This window comes from Phoca vitulina, unplaced genomic scaffold (assembly GCF_004348235.1).
Source record: "Phoca vitulina isolate PV1807 unplaced genomic scaffold, GSC_HSeal_1.0 scaffold52, whole genome shotgun sequence".
In the NCBI taxonomy this organism is placed as follows: Eukaryota; Metazoa; Chordata; class Mammalia; order Carnivora; family Phocidae; genus Phoca; species Phoca vitulina.
In genome coordinates this window covers 5,746,573-5,766,838 of record NW_022589755.1, presented here as the reverse complement: position 1 = coordinate 5,766,838, position 20,266 = coordinate 5,746,573, and the positions used below count along the sequence as shown (strand labels likewise).

The 20,266-nt window shown below is 56.5% G+C and overlaps 2 protein-coding genes across 6 annotated transcripts in view; one reads left to right on the top strand and one right to left on the bottom strand.

Annotated features, from left to right (window-relative positions):
- The first annotated feature begins 8,955 nt into the window (after positions 1 to 8,955).
- Positions 8,956 to 11,794, top strand: CUNH19orf81 (chromosome unknown C19orf81 homolog). Its single transcript, XM_032388940.1, has 4 exons — positions 8,956 to 9,077; positions 9,160 to 9,307; positions 10,596 to 10,735; positions 11,526 to 11,794. Exons 1-4 carry the CDS (start codon positions 8,956 to 8,958, stop codon positions 11,719 to 11,721), a joined length of 606 nt encoding a protein of 201 aa, XP_032244831.1. The 3' UTR covers positions 11,722 to 11,794.
- Positions 11,795 to 12,343: 549 nt separating this feature from the next.
- SHANK1 (SH3 and multiple ankyrin repeat domains 1) overlaps positions 12,344 to 20,266 on the bottom strand; it is a 45,874-nt gene continuing 37,951 nt past the window's right edge. For all 5 annotated transcript variants that reach the window (XM_032387945.1, XM_032387947.1, XM_032387944.1 and 2 more), the window contains 2 exons: positions 17,151 to 20,250; positions 12,344 to 15,262 (listed from right to left, as the gene is read on the bottom strand). In XM_032387945.1, the coding sequence (XP_032243836.1) occupies positions 14,548 to 15,262; positions 17,151 to 20,250 (3,815 nt within the window). In that variant the 3' untranslated portion in view covers positions 12,344 to 14,547. The remainder of the gene's footprint in view (positions 15,263 to 17,150; positions 20,251 to 20,266) is intronic.

Sequence of the window (20,266 nt, the reverse complement as noted above, 5' to 3'; positions counted from 1 at the left end):
GATGGGTGGGTGAGTGGATGGATAGATGGATGGATGGATGGATGGATAGATAGATGTGTGGGTGGATGGATGGGTGGGTGGGGGGGTGGATGGATGGATGGGTGGATGAATGGATGGATAGATGGATGAGTGTATGGATAAGTGGACGGCTGGAGGATTCGAGGTATGTATGGGTGGGTGGGTGGATGGGTGGATGAAGTGATAGTTGAATGGGTGAATGGTTGAATGGATGGATGGGTAGGTGGATGAATGAGTGAATGGATGAATTTGCATAAATACCTACAGATTCACACACAAATATTCTGGGAAATAGATGCAGCTACAGACCCAGAGACATGCACACATGTGTGTAAACAAAGATTCACCTCTTCTGGTGCTGCCCATGGAGAGGACAAACACCAAGAAGTTGGCCAAGCTGGCTAGGGCCTGTGTGGATGAGGATGCAGGGAGGCAAACACTCTGACCAGAGCTAGAACCAGCCCACCCCCACTGCGGCACTGACATAATTTCTAGAATAGGAGGAAAATGCTGATTCAGGGATTTGTGTCCCAGGCTGTGAGCCAGGCCAGGGAGTGGGACAGGAATGGCCCAAGAGAGATGAGGTGAATGGTAGAGGGAGGCATATGGGGCTAAGACAGACAGAGAAAGAGACAGAGAGATAGAGAGACACAGAGAAACAGAGATGGAGAAATAGAGCCATGGGGACAGAGACATGCAGAAAGCTTTAGAGACACAGAGAATAGGAGATGAACAAAGAAAGGCAGAGACACATGACATAGAAATTCAAATTCAGACACAGAGCAAGATGAGGCAGGATTCTAGAGATGAGAGAGAGAGGAAAAAAAAATAAAGACACAGAGAGAAATGGAGACAGAGGGAGATGAAAGCATAGAGACCCAGACTCTAGCAGGAAGAAGAGACAGAGAAGGACACCCAAAGAGGGAAGAAAGAGCTACAGAAGAGGCGGCTAAAACTAGGCTCAGAGAGGGGAAGACATTTGCCCAAAGTTGCACAGTCTGGACATAGCATTTGATGCTGGTCTGTTTCAGTCCAGAGTCCATTCCATGTTCTCTTCTTCAACCTATGTTGCCTCATGAGGCCCAAGAGGGACAGGGTAAACGGGATTGGGGCTGCTGAGCATGAGCCACAGAGATAGGAATAGTCTTTCATTTACTCACTCAACACGTCCCGAGTGGGGTGATACTGGAGAGCCAGAGATAAGTTAGGAACTGCTGGTCTACCAGGGCAGGTAGAACAGGCCCAAATCCCTGAGCAAGACAGAATGGACCGTGTTCAGTGGTCTGGGAAAGGAGAAGACAAAGAATGTGCAGAGGAAGGAGACAAAAACACAGCTAGTAGTAGGAGTCAAAGAAGGGTTCTGGAGGAGGGGGCATTTGAGCTTCTTATTAAAGGATGAGGGCATTTGGGCTTGGGGAGATGGGGAGGAACATTCCAGGCAGAAGGCACAGGATGTGAAGAGTGAAAACAGGAGTGGGGTGGGAGGCATTGGAGAATGTTTGAAGGGATGAGGTGGGAGAGGAGGGTGGAACCAGACTGCAGATCTCAAATGCCTGGCTGAGAAACTGCAACATTGTCCAGGGGAACTGGGGAGCCATGGGAGGGCTGCAAGCTGGGGAGGGGCAGGGTCAGATCTGGGTGCAGAAGGACACCTCTGGAACCCTTAAGGGAAAGGAATGAGGAGGGGAGGGCAAGAAGAAGGCTGCAGCGAGGGTCCAGGCAGGAGAGGATGAAGCCTGAGTGTCAGGACTGTGGGAATGAAGAGAGGAGGAAGCAGTAGAGAGAGGCAAGAGGCAGGAGGGATGGAGCTCTGGGACTGAGGGGCTGTGGGGGCTAGGTGTGCCTGTGGTCATGGGAGTGAAAGATGTTCCCTGTCCTATAGGGATGGAGTTGGCCACTGGAAATGGAGAAGGACAGCCTGATAGGAAAGAAAGAAATGAGGGTGCCAAAAGGGAGTCAGGGCCACAGAGGAACTGAGGATGAAACTGAGTCTATTTAAGTGAGGACTGTTTTAATTGCCAATTACAGAGATTCAAATGATCGAGGCATAGGAGGGAATTAATTAGGTAGATGAAGGCTTCAGGCATGGCTGGATCCAGGTATCCCAATCATCATCAGGAGTCTGTCTGCATCTTTGGTCTTTGCTTTCCTCATGTTGTATTTGCTTTGGGGCATGTTCTCTCCCCATATGGTTATAAGAGCTCCCAGCAGCTCCAACCTAGACTCCGACTAGCCTGGCAAGCTTAGCAGAAAAAGAAAGATCCTCTCTTATAACAGGTCCAGCAAAATTCCAGGCATGGACTCTGTGTCCTAGATTGATTTTTAAGCTCACCCCTGAAGAAATCACTCAGAAAATCAAGGTGCTACTACCTAGAAAGCAGAGAGCCTGTGCTTGTCAAGTCAAGGCAGAGACCATCTTGAAGGGGAGAGTAGAGTACTAGAGATATAGGTAACAGGGACAGAGAGGGGAGGACAGACAGAATAACTAAGAAAGTCCAGCTTCTTCTCCCACACTTCCTGCTGAGAGTTCTGCAGACACAAAGAAAGACATGCCTAAGGAACACCTGTGTGGCATAACCCCTTCACTCCTGCCCTTGGGCCCAGGAGCCCCCAGACCGTCCACATCCACCTCTGGATCCAGGAATCCAGTCTCCCACTCCCTCCTCCCTTAGACCCAGAGGTCCAGGATCCCAGCTCCCTCCTCCCTCAGACCCAGGAGTTGGAGCCCCCAGCCCCTCCCCCTCCCTCTGGAGGTACCATGGCAACCAGGCCCCCTGCCCACCTTTCCCTCCCCCATACAGAATCCAGTTTCTGTTTGAATCTAGCCTGTGTCTAACCAGTTCCTGCGTGAGACAGGGATGAGCGGAGGGCAAGTGGGACCCGAAAGGGGATGACAGAGGGCAGGGGAGCCAGTTATGAGAGAAGAGAGGAGGAGAAAGATGGGAAAAGGAGACTGGGGAGAGGTGGGGAGAGAAGTAGGGAGACAGAGAGAGGGTGGTAGGCTTGGAGAGAGGCAGAACGCTATGAAGAGAAGGAGGGATGGAGGGCTGGGGAAATGTTGGGGAAACTAGGGGAGAAGGAGACTGGGGGGATGGAGGGGGAGAGGGGGAGAGCAATGGGGAGGAAGAGGGCAGAGAAATCAAGGGAAAGAGTGGAGGAGAGATGGGGAGAAATCAGGGGGCAAAGATGGGGAGAGAGGAGAAGGGGGGGAGAGAGAGGGGGAGAGAAGGAGGATGAGAGAGGGACAGAGGCAGGGAGAGGCAGAGAGTTGAGGAGACAGGGAGAGATGGAGAAAGAAGCAGGAAAGGGGCAAAGAAGGAATCGGGGCACAGAGGAATTGGAACTCACTGGGTTCCCAGAGGTTAGGGGAACCCGGATTCCTATGTGGTCTCAACCTTACAGTTCTTCCTTATTTTACCCCCGGGGCTTCAAAGAGGAGGAGGAGACAGCAGCGGGGAGAAGGAGCTGGGATGGGTGGCTCAGTCAGGGCTCTTCTCCCCATCCTCCTGAGACATCCCCCACCCACCTTCCCAGGATGCAACAAGAGGTGGAGACCCTGTGCTCCTCCACCATGGGCAACCCCAGCATGCTCAGGGAGGCAGGTATTGAGCAGTGTGTGTGTGTGTGTGTGTGTGTGTGTGTGTGTGTGTGTGTGTATTGGGGGAGGGGGCGCTTCATTCATGCCCAGTGTGGTAACCCTGGCTTGCAGTATGGCCTTAAGCTAGTCCCTGGCCTACCAGAAAGCCACCCCAGACTCTGACTTTGACCAGATTCCTGGGCAGCACCCTTTGGACCTCAAACTACATTTCTCACGAGACTTTGCAGTTCCCTGGCCAGTGGTCTGGACCAAGAACTATATTTCCCATGAGCCTCTGGGGCCTTCACAACTCTTTCCAGGCTATTGTCTCCCTAGGTGCTCTGCCCTGGTCCCTCACATTCTCCTTTTCTCCCACACTGAGCTCAACAGCTTCCCCAAAAGCCACTCCTCCTCCCTGCTTCCCATCTTCAATGGTCCCACTACCAACCTGATCACTGGGCTAGACCCCAGGTCCTGGCCCTCCCCTCCCATTTCCTCCCACAGCCATCAACCCCATCTTCCTGCCCACTCCCTTTGTCCTCTGTCTGTCTCTCCATCCCCACAGCCCCAGCTCAGGTCTTGTCCTCTTCCACGTGGATGCTTTCTCTCCCTAACTCCCGGTCCAGTTTTTCCCCTCAAGCCCATTCCCCACTTGGATCCTGAGGGGTCTTCTGACCACCAACACTGACTCTGTCTCTCCTCTGCTCACACCCTCCTTCCTTCTCCATTACTTCCAGGATAGAGTCCCAGCCCCTCAGCCTCAGACCCCGTGTGGTCTGCCACCTCACGTTCCAGGGCTCCCTACCTGCACTCTACTTTAGTAGGGTCATTCATTCATTCATTCATTCACTCAATCAGCATTTATTGAGTAGCGTCTTGGTGAGGATGCATTTGGCTAGCATGTAATAGAAATTGGACTTAGTGCAGTATAAAGAATAGGAGAACCGTTATCACCCAAAAAGAAGCCCAGAAGTGGGGCGTGGTTTGGGTTTGGTTGAGTCAGCAGCTCGATGATGTCATTGAGGACCCAGCTTTTATTTCGCTGCCTTTTGGCCTGGGATGTGTCTCCTTTGCACACCAGCTTGCTTACCACAAAATGGCTGCCACAGTCCCAGGCATCACTTGCAGAGGTCTTCACCTTCAGAACCCCTAAATGATCTCTCCTAACATCTTATTGGCCAGCACTCAGTCACCCAGTCACTCTTGTCTCAACCCCTGGCAAAAAGAAGATAATCATGATTATTTTCGTCAGCGGTCCTCAACTCTGGCTACACATCAAGTGAAAGGATTAAAAAAAATCTATACCCGACCTTACTTCAGATCCAGTTTAGCCAGAATCTCTAGGATTTGGGTCCTCGCATCTATATCTTGTGAATGCTGGCCAGGTGATTGCAATGAACAGTAAGAGTTGGAAGGCCCTGGTTTAAGCTGCATGGGATACCTTTGAGGAGAAGAGATTGGTGAGCCTCTCCTGAGTTGCATGGACCCTCCTCAAGTGGGGGAAGAAGGGAATGGGAATGGCTGAGTGGGTATCCTTTCTCGATGTCCGCTACAAGCACCTACTCTGTGCGGGGTGCTATGTCAGGTAAGGCAAATGACCTTGTGGCAAAACAGACACCGTTTCTGTCCTCAGGTCTCTTTTATTTTTTATTTTTTTTAAAGATTTTATTTATTTATTTGAGAGAGACAGAGATAGCCACAAAGATAGCGAGCAAGAGAGGGAGAAGCAGGGAGGAGAGGGAGAAGCAGGCTCCCCACTGAGCAGAGAGGCTCCATCCCAGGACCCTGGGATCATGACCCAAGCCAAAGGCAGACACTTAACCAACTGAGCCATCCAGGCGCCCCGGTTCTCAGGTCTCTTTTTAGAGTCTTTGAAGACCTCTTCCTTTTGGAGATCTATGCCCCACATCATCCCTAAGCTAGACTGAGGCACCCATCTGATAAATATAATTTACGTAGAGATCCAGACAAGTTGAGTGGAACTGAGTTGGCCAGTTTTGTAGATCAGTATTTCAGTTTTGTGGCGGCTTTGTGGTACTTTTGAACCAGTAACATTTTTAACTTACCAGGGTGCAAACTTTGGTGTCAGCCATCAGAAAGCCCATGGGTCCCCAGTGTTTTGCCTATGGTGCCCAATGAATGAAATGATCCAGTCTGTTCCCACTCAAGGAGGGTGGACATGAAACACACCGTCTCACAAATAATTAATAACCTACAAATGCAATAATTGTGCCTTAGTCTTGGGGCTGAAGGGAATTCTGAGAAGTTGCTGCAGATGACCATATTCTCTTTGCTTAAAGACCTTAGTCCCTGGTGGTCCCTCTGCATAAACATCCTTTTCCCTGCCATTTCTTTTTCTTCCTTCCTTTTTTTTAAGTAGGCTCCACGCCCAGCGTGGAGCCCAATGTGGGGCTTGAACTCACGACCCTGAGATCAAGACCTGAGCTGAGATCAAGAGTTAGATGCTCAACTGACTGAGCCATCCAGGTGCCCCACCCCCCGCCGCCATTTCTTTATTTGGCAAGCTCCTCCTTATTCCCTGGGTCTCACTGTGGACATTACCTCCTCCAAGGAGCCTTTCCTGATTGCCCCTAGGCTAGGCTTCGCCTTCACCTCGTGACATGTCCACTGTAGCTTCTATTGCCCTTTACAGTGACTGCTTCCCCCACCAGACCGGGAGCTCTTAGAGGGCAGGGCAGTTGGTCTAGACAAGAGTGGGGTGAGAGGCAGCAGACTAGGGAGATTGAGAGCACAGAGTCTGGATCCAGATGCCTAGATTTTCATCCTTCTATCACATAAGGCTGCGTGACCTTGGGCAAGTCACATAATCTCTCTATGCTTCTGTTTCATCATTTGTTAAACTGCACTATTTCGGAAAGTTGTTGTGAGGATGCAATGGAAAACACCTTTGAAAGTGACTGGCTTTTTATTTTATTTTATTTTTAAAGTAAGCTCTACGCCCAGTGTGAGGCTTGAACTCACAACCCCGAGATCAAGAATTGCTTGCAACTGTCAGCCAGGCACCCCAAGGGCTTGGCTTTTAAAAAGGGATTGTAAACATACAGTTATTATTATTGTTACGTGGGCAGGTTTGAGGAGGTTATTGTGTTGGAAGGATGTAGGGGAAGCCAGCATAGCTGGAAGAAATGATCAGAGAAGTCAACAGGGGCAACCACACGCAGGGCAGGTGCTTCTCAAAGGGGACCTTGTTAAAATGCAGATTCTGATCCCATAGGGCTGGGGTGGACCCCGAAATGCTGTGATTCTTTCTTTTTTTGTTTCAATTTATTTTCCAATTTGCATACATAAAACAAAGAGATCTTAAATATATTTCAGTCGGTTTTGACAAATGCCTAGATTCATCTCACCCAAACACTGTGAAGCATAGAATATTCCTATTATACCAGTTCCCTCACATCGAAATGCTGTGTTTCAAATAAGGTACTGCCCCCCAGATCACACACTGAGGAGCGAGTCCCCACCTCAGGGAGGACTGTGTCCTCAAGGCAAGAGGAAGCCACTGGTGGTTTGCAAACATGGGGCGCTGTGATGGAACGATCACCCCAGCTGCCCCGTGGAAACAGATGGGAGGTGGGAGGGTGGGGACAAGAGCAGGGGACTTACTATGGTACAAGCTGAGTCAAAGACCGCCAGGAGCCTAGCTGTGACATAGCTCTGTGCCGGAGACAGCCTGTATCTGCTCACAAGAGCCGATTGTTAAATCTTGCAAGCTGGTTGTTAAAACTGTGGGGAGCATGAAATTGGTCATGGTGGGAGTACTGACAATATGAAAACTGGCAAATGCTACAATCTGTGTGTGTGTGTGTGTGTGTGCATGTGTGTAAGAGAGAGAGAGAGACAGAGTGATATTAATTAAACATTTACCAGCACACCGCTGAGTTTATTGACTTGTACTCAGGGAGTCTGTAACACGTGGCATGTCTTAGTCGGAGGGTGTTAGGGAGGACTTATTATGGGAGCTGCTGGGTTAGGTGACTTTGGGAGGATTCAGGGAAGCAGGCTTTGCTCTGGATCGCATGCTGGCAGGAAGGGGAGGCAAGTCTATGACGCAGGAGGGATGAATGGAGCGAACGTTGTGGGTGGGGAAGAAGCAGCATCAGCTCTGAACCAAGAGGAGGATGTTTGGTCATTTTGTGGTTTGGACAGTGTTCGTGTTGTGTGGTGTTGAGACATGACTCCACTCTTATTTTTTTTTTTAAGATTTTATTTATTTATTCATGAGAGACAGAGAGAGAGAGAGAGAGAGAGAGAGAGGCAGAGGGAGAAGCAGGCTCCCAAGGAGCAGGGAGCCCGATGCGGGACTCGATCCCAGGACCCTGAGATCATGACCTGAGCCGAAGGCAGACGCTTAACCATCTGAGCCACCCAGGCACCCAATCCACTCTTATTTTTATCTTGGTCTGTCATGGTCACGGGGTGGCCTTGGCTGATGTGGGTGTTCTGTGAAATTGTTTATGTCCGACATAAAGAGCCCTGGCTGTCAACGGCTGCTTTCCTCTTTGTTCATCTGCTGTAACAAAGAGACAGCCGCAAACACAATGGCATGAAGAAGAGAGTGTATTGCTCTCATGTGACAGGAGGCAGGTGGTCTGGATTGGTGGGACATCTCAGCCCCATGAGATGACTCAGGGACCCGGATTCCCTCCATATTGTTGCTCTAGCAAGGCTGAAGCTGGCTCGTTGCTACATCCACATCCCAGTACAAGGGAAGGGGCAACAAGTCAAAGACAAGCCATCTTCTTTTAAACAAATGACTCCAAAGTTGCACCCTTCACTCCCCTAACACTGTTGGTGAGAACTCGGTCACACGGCCACACACAGCTGCAAGGGATGTTATCTCTAGCCCGGCGGCCGGCTGTGTGCTGGATCAGACTCTAAGATTGTAGAGGAGGGGGAAAATGGATTATGTGGGATAACTAGCAGTTGGCCGTAACTGAGACCCCTTAGTCGGAGGAGTTGCCTAGAACACCTCAGATTTGGCAGCTTTTATCAGCCTAGTTGCAATCAGGAGGTTGGTTCTGAGAGTGTTGGGAAAACCACACACTGGATTCAAAGGCTGCTGCCCGGCTGGGGTGACTGGAATAGGAAGCAAAGCGAGGCAAGTCCCTTCCTCTTCCTCCTGCCTTGCAACCTCTCTCTAGCGCCCCCTTCAGGCAGGGCCTAACAGGAACCCAGCTGTAGGAACAGAACGTGGGTTGGTAGGGTCCCCTGCCCTGGGATCACAGAGTGGGTGCAGAAGGGAGTTGTTCGGAGCTGAGAGGCAACAGCTTAGTGACTGGTATAAGAGCTATTCGGGAGTGGCATGGACAACACTTCAGGATGCCCATTTAGGCCGAATAATGTCTGAGGAGTGCTCAGGGCAGCTGACACTGAGTTCTTCATCCCCAGGAGCCCTCCTTGTGGACCTAGAGACCTCAGAGGAGATACAAGCCCGGAGCCCAGGCAGGCCTGTCAGATCCTCGTGAGTGGCCCCTGGCCCCATGACTTCTGATTTCAGCTCCCCCCTCCCCCGAGTGCGATGACGGCGACCCCTGACCTTGGAGGGCCCTGCCCGCTCGCTCTCTCTCCAGGAAGCAGTACCTACGTCAGGTCATTGCAGAATATGAGGCGCTGGACCGAGAGCTCCCGTGCATCCGGAAGTTCCCCACACCACCCGCTGCCCAGCCTCTCTGTCTGTGCATGGAGACCTCAGTGAGTGGCCCCCCTGCTCCTGCCCCTGTGACCCCAGACCCCGAGCTTCTGCACAATTTGGGTGGGAGGCTAGAAAGGGAACCGGCTCAGAAATGAGGTTTACATCTAGGCTCTGCGGCTTACCAGCCGTGGGCTTGGCACCAGGTTCTAGGTTACTAAAAATTGATTATGAATTTGTCAAAGGACCAATTGTCACTTTGATCACTGCTGATCCCAGAGAGGCAGAGAGAGGGGGAGAAAGAGGGGTAGAGAAGGGCAGAGATTGAAAGGTAGAGAGCAGGGAGACTGAGGACACAGGGAGTCCTGTTAATTCATCTACCATGAAATTCTGTAAAGTTTGCAAATATAGCAAAGACTCAGGATAAAGCCCGTTTTGGGCAGATTCCGTGAACTGGTCATTCAGTGTACAAATCCGTTGGTAATGTCTACCATCAGTCAGAGGAGGTATCTACTAGGTTCTCGCTAGTAAATTAAAAGCGCCTTAATGGGATGCTTCCATGTGCCAGGTACATGGAAGGCCTCAGAGGTACTCCTCAGCTGATCTGAGTGACTTTAACCCAACACAGAGATTGTTGTCCTTGTTACGGGAACCAATTCCCAGCGCATCCCTCCTCTTCTTTGTGGCTCTGAACAGGGGACCCCCCTCCTCCCCCCCCACACACATATCCACAGCTTGCCTTCCTGGAGGTGACCAATTTCATGATTTCATCCTAGTTCATCAGCAATTTTATATGTTATGACCATGGTATGTCACCTTCCACATGGTAATCTCATGCTGAAAATGTGGTTAGTGGTCAATGTTTCTGAATGACAAGAAGTCACAACCCCTATGATCCTTATTATTATTATTATTTACAACTGAACATTCCTTAAAATGCTAACAGGAACATAAAAGGAAAAGTGTGCAACTTTAAGCCTTGCGGGATCTTCAAGAACTGCTCAAAGCCTGCCATCCAGTGCAGGTTGCTGGAAAAGTTTTTGGTAGCTTGGTAAAATTGGCCAAATTGGTGAATCATGTAAGCCAACTGTTCATTGGCAAATCGGCTTGGTGAGAAGTGATTTTTTGGAGAATGACCTAGAATGACAGGTAGATGCTTTTCTACCTCAGAGATACCTGTTTTCCCCGCTTTGACTAGAGCGATAGGATCCTGAGATGGAGTGTGAACTTGCCTCTCAAATGCCACCTGGGATTCTGGCAGGTCCTGCAAGTGGGTCTAAGGTGGGGACTTGGGAACCTGGACTGAACCTTAGTGTCACATGCTGAGGCTCTCTCTCTTGACTCCTCCAGCCAGAGGAGGACCTTACCCACCTGGAGGTCCTGGAGGCTCTGGAGGCCGAGTTACCCGGAGCCATGGAGAGCGGGCGCGTGAGCAGCATCCGCTTTGAAAATATGAATGTCATCTGTGGGACTGCGGGGCGCCGGGACAGGTGAGACTGCGGCGGGGTCGGGGCCACTAGGTAACAAGAGAGGCGGGGCCGGGAGCGGGGGAGGTGAGGGGTGTGGCCTAGTGAGCGCGGTGGGGAGGGGCGGAGCCGGAGCCAAGGCGCTGAGTGGGCGGGGCCGGGAAAGGAAAGCTGTGTGGTCTGGAGAGGGACCTGGTTGGTGCAAGGGCCGGACCACCCGGCTGAGAGCGAAGTGAAGTGAACCGGGACGGGGCTCCAGCCGAGAGTGAGCGCGGTGAGGGGGCAGGGCCAGGTGAGATCAGAGAGAAGGCGGGATCTGGAGTGAGGAAATAGACTTTGAGTGACCTGGACAGATAAAACCGAGGTGTGGGGTCGGAGCCTGGACCCAGCACACTGAGGGGGTGGGACCAGGGGAGATCTGGAGGGCCAGCGGCCTGGAGTGTGTAGTTGGGGGCGAGGCCGGGAGAAACCTAAATCAGGGGACAGGCCTGAGAGACACACTGAAGGGCCCAGCCCTGGAGCGGCGGTTTGAAGAGATGGAGCCTCGACAGACCACAATTAGGGGACAGGACCAGGCTGAGAGAAGACCGGACCTAGAATCACCCGCGTAAGGATCGAAGTACGGGTTGACCTCAGCGAGAGGGCAGGACTGCAGAGGGGTTTAGGGACAGAGCGACTAGTTGAGCAACCGCAGTGGGTAAACGAACATGGACCAGGCAGGGACCCGCCGACAGTCAAAGGCGGGGCTGGGACCACCAGCGATTCCCTTCGGTCTCCGCCCCGTCCCTGTCCTCTTGGCCCCGCCCCCTCACAGGTGGCTCATCACGGTCACGGACTTCCAGACTCGCTCGCGTCTGCTGCGCTCCGGCCTCCGCCTCCGCGGGAACGCACACCCGCTGGTGCGCCACGACGAGCTGCTGCTGGCCGACTACCGCCTGCACCTGCGCCGCTCCCTTGTCCGGCGGCGCATGCTCGAGGCCCTGGGGGCGGAGCCGACCGAGGAAGACTAACACTTAGGGGGCGGGGCCCGGCTGCGCCTGTACACCGCCCAGCTGGCTCGGGCGACCCACCCGGAACCCCCGAGGGAAGGGGGCGTTGCCTCCCCAGGAAGGAGGCGGGGCCGGCTCGAGGGGGTGGATACTGTGAGTTTAATTATAAAGAATGACCTGGTACAAAAGCCATTTCTCTCTGCAAAATCTTGGTGGGGAGTCAGGGGGAGGGAGGTGATGGGGGGTAGGGATGAACCCCCACAATATAATCCCGCCTCCCTCATCTTCCCCCAGTCCCTGCAAATGGACGCCTGGGTCCCAATCCCTTGAAAGATGAACTGAGGCTCGCGAGAGGGAAGACCCGGGCGCCGGGGCTTTCAACCCATGCCAATCCCTGTCTCAGCGAGAACCAGACGTCTTCATCCGCCCCCTCCTCTTTTCTCCCACCCCCCTTGGAAGACAATTCTCGGGCTTTTATTTCAGGTTTTTTTTTTTTCTGGATTTTTTTATGTGTTCTAGGGTTTTTTTTTTTGTATTTTCTTTTGTTATTGTTCCTCTTTTTGCTTTATCCTCTCCGCCCCGCGCTGCCCCCATCCAGTCCCTTCCCCCTCCCACCCCGACCTCTCCTCCCCCCCCCACCCCCTACACCCTCCCCAACCCCGCGGCACCCATCCAGAATGAACAAGCCCTTGATAGACGGGCGCCGCGCAGGCCCCCTGCGGACGGGGGGCATCCGACAAGGGGGAGGGGGCGGGTAGGGGCCCAGCGCGACCTCTGCCCCCCTCCTTGCCACCCCTCCCCCCTCCCACGACCCTCCCACAAGGTTCCCCGCAGATCCCTGACGTGGTGAGGGGAGAGGGCTGCAAGCACCCTCCCCCCTATGGACGGAGCGCCCCCCCCCCCGGGGGTAGGGGGCAGCAGAGGGGGAATGGGCTTGGGGAAAGGAGGGGGAGCTCCCTTCTTTGGCAGCTGAACATGGGGGGGACCTGAGGGCGATGCCCTCCCCCCTTTACCCACAGTAGGAGAGGGGGCTTCCCAGGGGAAGGGGTGGCTTAAAATTCCCAAGCCCCAGGAATAAAGGGAGGGGGGAAGCGTGCAGGAAGGAACAGCCATGCTGGAGGGAGAAGGTGTTTCTTGGAGAGAAGGAAAGGTTAGGGGTGGGGGTGGGGGAATCTTCGTGCAAAATGGATGGAGAGATGGTCCAGGAAGAGCTAGGAAGAGTGAGAGGAGGGGGGATGTGGGTCACAGACTGGAGCAGGGAGAAGAGGAAGCGTGGAGGCATGGTGAGCAAGAGGGGAGTGTGCATAGGGTCTTCTCTCGACAGGAGAAAGGAGTGTCCAAGAGGTGAGAAAACAGGCAGGGTAAGAATGTCTGCAAGACCTGTTCCTCCACAGGCACAAAAAATAAGGATGCTAGGAAAAGAAACGACAGTATAGCCCAAGAGTGTGTTAGGAGACAAGTGTGCAAAAGGAGAGAGACAGTCGAGTTCCCCCCAGGGAGATGGAAACAGTCACTGAGGAGCCAACAAGAACAAGGAGAAATTCAAGAATGAGTGTGCAGCAAAGCCATGGTGTGCAGGAACATTGTTAGAGAAGGAACATGGCTTCAGGAGCAGCGTAAGTGCTGGGGAGGACGTGTGTGCAAGAGTTGAGTGTGCAAGAAAGTTCACAGAAGAGTTGAGAATGAAGCAGGACACAGATTTGGAAAAGAAGGGTGCACAGGAGTGGGGGCCTGGCAAAGAGGAAGGGAACGAGCATTTGAGAGAGAAGCAGTTCCTGGGAGGCAGGTGTACAAGATGCGGGATAAGAAGTGATGGCGTGAGGAGGGGAGGGGCAGGGAAGGGCGTGGGAGTGTCACTGTGAGACGGAGAGGTGGGGAGAGTCAGAACGTGGGGGTTCGAGAACAAGAAGGGGAAATGCTTAAAGACGATGGGCACAAGCGTGTCAGGAGCGGTGCATGGGATAGTGAGTGTGCAAGAGCTGAATAAAGGTGGGTGTGTTCCACAGAATCAGTATGTGCGCACAGAGTTTGTGAGTGGGTAGGGAAAAGGGTGTCCCAAGCGTGTCTGCAGCAAGGGCTTAGAGATTTTCAGGAGTGAGGTGTGTCAGAGAGGGTACCAGGGGAAGAGTACACAGGCGAGAGTTTGAGACAGTAAGGGTACGGACCGTGGGAGAAGAGATGCAATGTGTGCTAGGGAAACAGGGCGTGTCTGAGCGCTGAGAGGGCCTCACGAGCCAGAAGCGAAGGCGGAGTGTGCAAGACAGCGAGAGGGCAAATTTGTGCAAAATTGTAGCCCAGGGAGAGGAGAGGCAAGCAGGCGTGCAAAGGAGCGTGCAAGAGGCCGGGGCGGGGGGTGGGGGCGGTGGCTGCTGTGTGTGCTAGGGAGAGGGGAAGGTGCATAGGGAGAGCCCAGGGGCCTGGAGGGGGGGGGAAGGGTTGTTAGAGGGGCGGCAGGTGGTGGAATCTGAGGGCACCCCCTTCCCCTGCGGCCGGGGACAACCCCCATCCAATCAGGCTCAGGGCTGACCCTCTATGGCTCTGTCTGTTTCCCCCTCCCCAGAACCGACCCTTCCCTCCTTCTCCATCCCCCTCCGTGATCTCCTCCATCACCTCCCCCCTGCTCCCTGCTTCACACACAGTCTTGTGTCAGCTGCCCCCTCCTGTGAGGTGCAAATGTCTGGCCAGGATCAGGCCACCTGGTGACCTCCGGCCTTGGGAGAGGAGGGCAGGGCACAGTTCTAGCAGAGTCCCTGGCCCAGGGGGAGAGAATGACGGTCAGGGGTCAGAGGTCAAGAGGCCAGTAGGCTCAAGGGTTCTGTGGACGGGCTGGTCCGTCCAGGCCAGCCATCACCTCTCCAGGAAAAATTTGAGAGCCCGGTCGATGTTCATGCGGTGGCCCACCCTGGTCACACCCAGATCGACGTAATCCTCCTTGGTCAAGGCGGGCAGATGGGAGCCATCGATCTCGTGGTCCAGGAACTGTGCTCGGTGCTCAGCCAAGCCCAGCCACTCCAGCCAATCAGCCACGTCGAACTTGGTCCAGAACCCCAGAGGTTTAGCGCCGAAGGGCTTGTCCGGGGGCAGCGAAAGCAGGCGGGTTGGTGAGAGGGAGCGGGAGGCCCCTGACAAGGCTCCACCAAGCCCCCCGGAAATCCCGGGGTGTGGTGGCACAAAGACAGGGGCGAAAGGGTCAGCTGAGCCTCCTGCCCCTCCAGTTGGGGAGCTGCGGATGTCAAAGAGGCCCGGATACAGGGGTCCGGAAGGCAGGATGGGCAGGGACGAGGGCCTGGGCGCAGGGCTGACCTTGTGCTCCGAGGCGGGCAGCAGTGAGGGGCTGGGGGCCCGGCGGAGCAGAGGCGGCCGCATCTCGAACTCCACACCCTGGAGGTGGCGGGTAGACGTGGAGGAGGAGGCTGAGGGTGAGGTGGCCCCTGGAGCTGCAGCGGCTGAAGGGGGGACCCCGCTTCCTGTGGGGAGTGGCGGCAGAGGTGGTTTGGGCCAGTTCTGAAACAGGCTGCTGACGGGTTTGGAGAGGAGCGAGGACTGGGAGTCTTCAGAGAGTCTGGAAGGTGACAAAGGGGCAGGGGTGGAGGAAGGGGGTTTGGAGGGCAATGGTGGGGTGAGAAAGAGGCAGAGGTCGAGACGAAGGGAGAGAAGAGAGACAGGAGCAGGGGTAGAGAGGTGGAGAAGAAAGATGGGAAGAGATAGAAGGAGCAAGGGGATAAGACAGATGTCAGGACAGAAATGAAGGGAGAGAAGAACGAGAGGACAGGGAGAGGGTGACAGTCAAGAGAGATGAAAGAAAAAGAGACATTAAGTGATAATAATAATAATCGCCACCACTTACTGATGCTCACGTGTGCCAGGCATTGTTCTAAGTGCTTTACATATCGCATCTCAGTGTATTCCCCATGACAGCCCTGATGCAGGTTACTATTATTATCAGCAGCACAGAGAGGTTAAGTAACTTGCCTAAGGACACACAGCCAGGAAGTGGCAGAGCCCAGTTATATGGCACCAAAGTCTGAGCTCTTAACCACTACTCTATACTGCCTATCGGGTTATGGCCAGTCACAGCAGAGTGGAAGACAGGGAGACGGTGAAAGAGGAACAAAAAGAGGGTGAGCGTTCAGGGGAGAGAGATGGAAGGGGACAGGGGACAGAGAGAGAGAGAGAGAGGGAGAGAGATGAGGAGAGGGAGATGAAAGAGAGAAGAAACAAGGGGAGAAAAAGGTTCCCCTCATCCCTTTAGCTCCCTTCAGAACAGTCCTGCCTCAGGGCCTTTGAACTGGCTGTTCCCTTGGCCTAGCTCACTTCCCCCAGGTAGCCACGGGATCTGCTCTCTCCCTTCCTCCGGTTTCTGCTCATCTTGCTGGTTATTTGAGAGGCCTTCTCTAACCATCCCCCATCCCTGCCTCATTAGACTATGAGCTCCGTGAGGGCAGGGCTTTGCTTGTCCTGTCCCCCATGGGGTCCCTGTCACCCAGAAGGGCACCCAGAGCACAGCAGGTGGTAAATCAATAGCTGGTGCATCTGTCGCCTACATTAAGCATCCTCTCCTTCACCCAGAATACTTAAAAATAATCAGACGGTCGCCTTAAGATCTCAAAGGCCCGATGAAACCACATTCAAATATCACCATAAGGTCATCAGACCCTCAGAGTTAGAGTGAACTCTGCAGAAGGACAAGGGCAGGGGGATTAAGAAACCTCTCCTCACTCTCTCCGTGTGCCTCAATCAGGAATGTGACTCTACTTTCCCTAAGACTAGAAGGTCTTGAACGTGCTCGAACTCTGTGGTGATCCTGGCTAAGCTAGCTGCTTTAGGAAACTTCTCCACTATCCCATATTTTCCCATCCATACTTCCTGGGCTTTGGTAAGAGGCCCCTCCTCTCCCCCAACTTGTGCTACAACAATGGCCCATATTTAAACCTCTCAAAAACCCTTTAGGTGGGTCTAATGCTGTCCCCCTTCTACAGAGAGGTGGATTCCTCTGCCTAAGGTCACCCAGTTAGAAGTCCAGGGCTGAGACCCAAAGCCCAAGAAGCCCGGCTCAGACCCACACTCCAAACCACTGCGCCCTAAAGCATCTTAATCTTGAGCCACACCGGGTTCAAGGGACTCACAGATTTCAGGGACTGTCAGAACTGACAGCCCACCAAGGAAACAGACATCGGCAAGTTGTGCTCCAATCTCTTTTGTCAATATTTTTTTTGTTCATCATGGGATGTGGGTTGTCATGGTGATGGGAAGAGAGCACAAAAGCTACTGAGATAAACTATCTGTGAAAGCATGCTTCTCTGAGGACGGACTTCTGCAAGCCAGCCTCGTTTCTGCTTTCTTTCTGCCACCAGGGACCCTCGAAGGACGCAGCTATGGGGAAGGTAGGCTCTGGTACCCACAGCATTGGCCCCTGTGGCCTCCATCACCAACCATCAGCCCCGGCTCACCTCTGCCGCTGCAGGGAAGCGGTCCTCTCAGGGACGTAGCTGGCTCCCCCGTGGTGGCTGTCCCCGCTTCCCCCGCTGCCTCCCCGGGCCCAGGGCAGAGCGCCACCAGCTGCCGAGGAGCCCCCAAATTGCTGAAGCTTGGAGCTGAGTTCACTGATGATGCTGGCTTTTACTGTGGCCAAGGCTGAGGCCTGAGGCTGGGCCAGGGGCCCGGGCAGGGGTGGTGGCGGGGGTCCCGGGCCCTCCTCCCAGGGCAGCAGCTTCCGAGGCAGAGAGGAGGCCGATGGCAAGGGCACCGGTGGGCCTTCCGGCTCGATAGCCACCGGACCCCCGGCCATAGCCGCCGTTGAGGGTCCTGTGCAACCACTCAGGGCCAGCAGCCCATCCGTTCCAGCCCCTGTCACCGAGACGGTGGGGCTGGTGGGAGTGACAGGGTCCCGGAGTCCCCCACTAGGGCCGGGCCTCAGTCCTCCGCTGGTCCCCAGAGCCCGGCCCCGGAGCTTAGAAGGAGTCATGAGCTGTGGAGGATAGGGTGGGCCAGGAGTCCCACTCCCCCCGAAGGCCTGGCCGTCCAGGTAGGCCACGTATGTGTCCAGAAGCTCTGGCCCACTGGCCACACTGGCGCCCCCGCCCCCGCCGCCCCCGCCACCTCCCGCGCTGCCACCGCCTTCGGCAGAGAGGCTGCTCAGTGTGGATGCGCTGCTGATGGTCTCCAGAGGGTGGTCGCTGCTGCTCCGGCTGTCCACCTCCTCGATACCGGAATCTGTGCCCGGCGGTGGGTCTGGGCCAGGCTGTGGGGCCGGGGGAGCAGGGGCCGCCGGGGCCGGTGGGCCTGGCGGAGGGGGGTCCCCAGGAGCCACGGGGGCCCCCTGGGTCAGTGTGGCCACCTCACTGTCATAGGAAGTCAGGCTGGATGCCGTGGAGTCCAGGGTGGGAGGTGCGGCAGCAATAGCAGGTGGCGGCACGGGGGGCAAGGGGGTGGGTGGGGTGGGTGGGTCCGGCAGCGGGTGGGGAGGCCCAGGTGTGAGGGGCGACTCTGGCTTCTCGAAGCTGTTGGAGAACTCCAGGGGCGGGGGCAGCGGTTCCACGAACAGGAATTCACCGTCTTCCACATCCACCGAGGGAGCAGGGGGCGGCAGGACTAGCAGGGGAAGCCCATTCTCTTCACTGCCCCGCGGGGAGGTCGGCGAGGGCGGTACGGACCGGCGCGGGCTGGGCGGCGGAACCCCCGGCCCGTCTTCCGAGGGGGGTCCCCTTCCCCCCGCCCCACTGGCTCTGGGCTGGCAGTTCTCAAGGAACCGCACGTGTAGGGGCAGCCGTTCGGGCTCCTCGGGGGCCCCCGACCTCCACGCCTTGCTCACCCCGGGGTGCGGGGGCGGGGGCTCTGGCCCCAGCTGCAGGAGGAGGGGCCCGACCCCGGGAGCTGTGGGGGGCAAGCGGTGCAGCAAGGAGCGTCGGGCAGCTGGAGGGCTGGCCGGAAGGGACTTCTCCTGGCTGCCCAGCCCTGCCCGGTACCCCAGCTCCCGGCGGGCGGGGTCCGGTGGTGAGGCCCCCCAGAGACGCAGCACTGGCTCATGGTGGGCGTGGGGCGAGTGGTGGTGTGGGGTGGGCGGCGGGGCCTCATAGCGGGGCGATGGGGGCCTTGGAGGGGGCTGGGGGGGCCCACCACCCTCCGAGGACTCCTTCAGCGCCCGCTCTCGGGCGGCCAGGGCCAGCCCGAGCGGGGAGGCGGGGTCCAGGGCCTTGCCGGTCAGCGGGTGGACCAGGGGTCGGGGCGGCAGGAAGCTGGTGAAGGCGCTGCTGGCCCCGCTGCCCGCGTAGGCGCGGCTGCCGGCCGCGTAAGCCCCGTAGCCGCCGCCGCTCCCCGCGCCCGCAGACTCCAGCCGCAGGTAGGGCTCGGCGGAGAACATGCCTTCGTCGATGGATTTCGAGTGGCGCAGCCGGGGACCCGGGGGCGCCCCTGGGCCCAGCCCGCTGTCGCCGCCATCCTCGTCCCCCGCGTCGGTGGAGAGGAAGAGCGTGGACCGCCGGCGGGCTTCGTTCTGCCAGCCCCCTTCCCTCCGGGCCGCCCCCACCAGGGCCGCTCCGAACTGGCTGGTGAAATCCAGGGTGGCCGGGCCGCTGGGCGAGGTGGGGGTGGGCACGGGCGAGGGCGACGGCGGCACCGCCGACATGGCCGGGGCGGGGCTCGGCGCCGAGGAGCCGCCGCCGCCGCCCGCAGCCTCGGGCTGAGTGGGGGGCTCCGCCTCGGTGCTGCTGCCCTGGCTGCTGCGGCCGCTGCTACTGGTGGACGGAGCCTTGATGATGATGGTGGGGATGGGGATGGAGTTCTTCTCCGACGGGGCGGCCGGCGGCGGCTGCGGCGACGCCGGAGACGTGGGCGAGGGGGCGGGCGGGAGGCCGCCGCCCTTCTGAGGCTCGCCTTCGACTTTGGTCTGCTTGACCAGGGGCCCCTTGCGCCCGCGGCCCGAGCGGGCTGGCACGTACATAGCCGCGCTGGCCGCCCGGGGGGGCAGCTGGAAGTAGCGCAGGGCCGGGGCCTGGGAGGAGCTGATGCCCCCGCCCCCGCTGCCGTGGTGCGACGGGGACGGGGCGCCCGGGGTGGGGCTGGGCCCGCCGCCCCGCCAGCCGCGCAGGCTGGGCTGGGGCCCCAGAGCCAGTCGGGGTGGGGGGTCGTCGGGAGAGCCGCCGGTCTCCATCTCCGGGGGATGAGGGGGGTGGGCGTGGTGGTGGTGAGGCTGGGGGGGCGGGGCGTGATGGTGGTGGTGGTGGGGCGGGTGGTGGTGGGCGGGGGGCAGGGGCCCGCCGTGGTACAGGCTCTTCTCACGGCCCCCTACACGCGCGTCGGGAGGGGAGGGCCCATCAAAGGATGCGGGGGAAGAGGAGGGGAGGGGGCCACCCGAACTGGGGTTGAAGTGCCCTCCTCTGGGGGATGGGGTGAGGCGGCCAGAGGAGGAGGGGGCTGGAGGTGTGCTGTAGGGGGGCTCCGGTGGGGACGTGGTGGGCGGCGGGGGGATGTCCTCCGAGCCAGGCACAGACAGGCTGCGGCTGAACTTCATGGCTGGGGGTGCTAGGTAGGGTCTATCATCTTCTGCAGCCCCTGGGGAAGATACAGT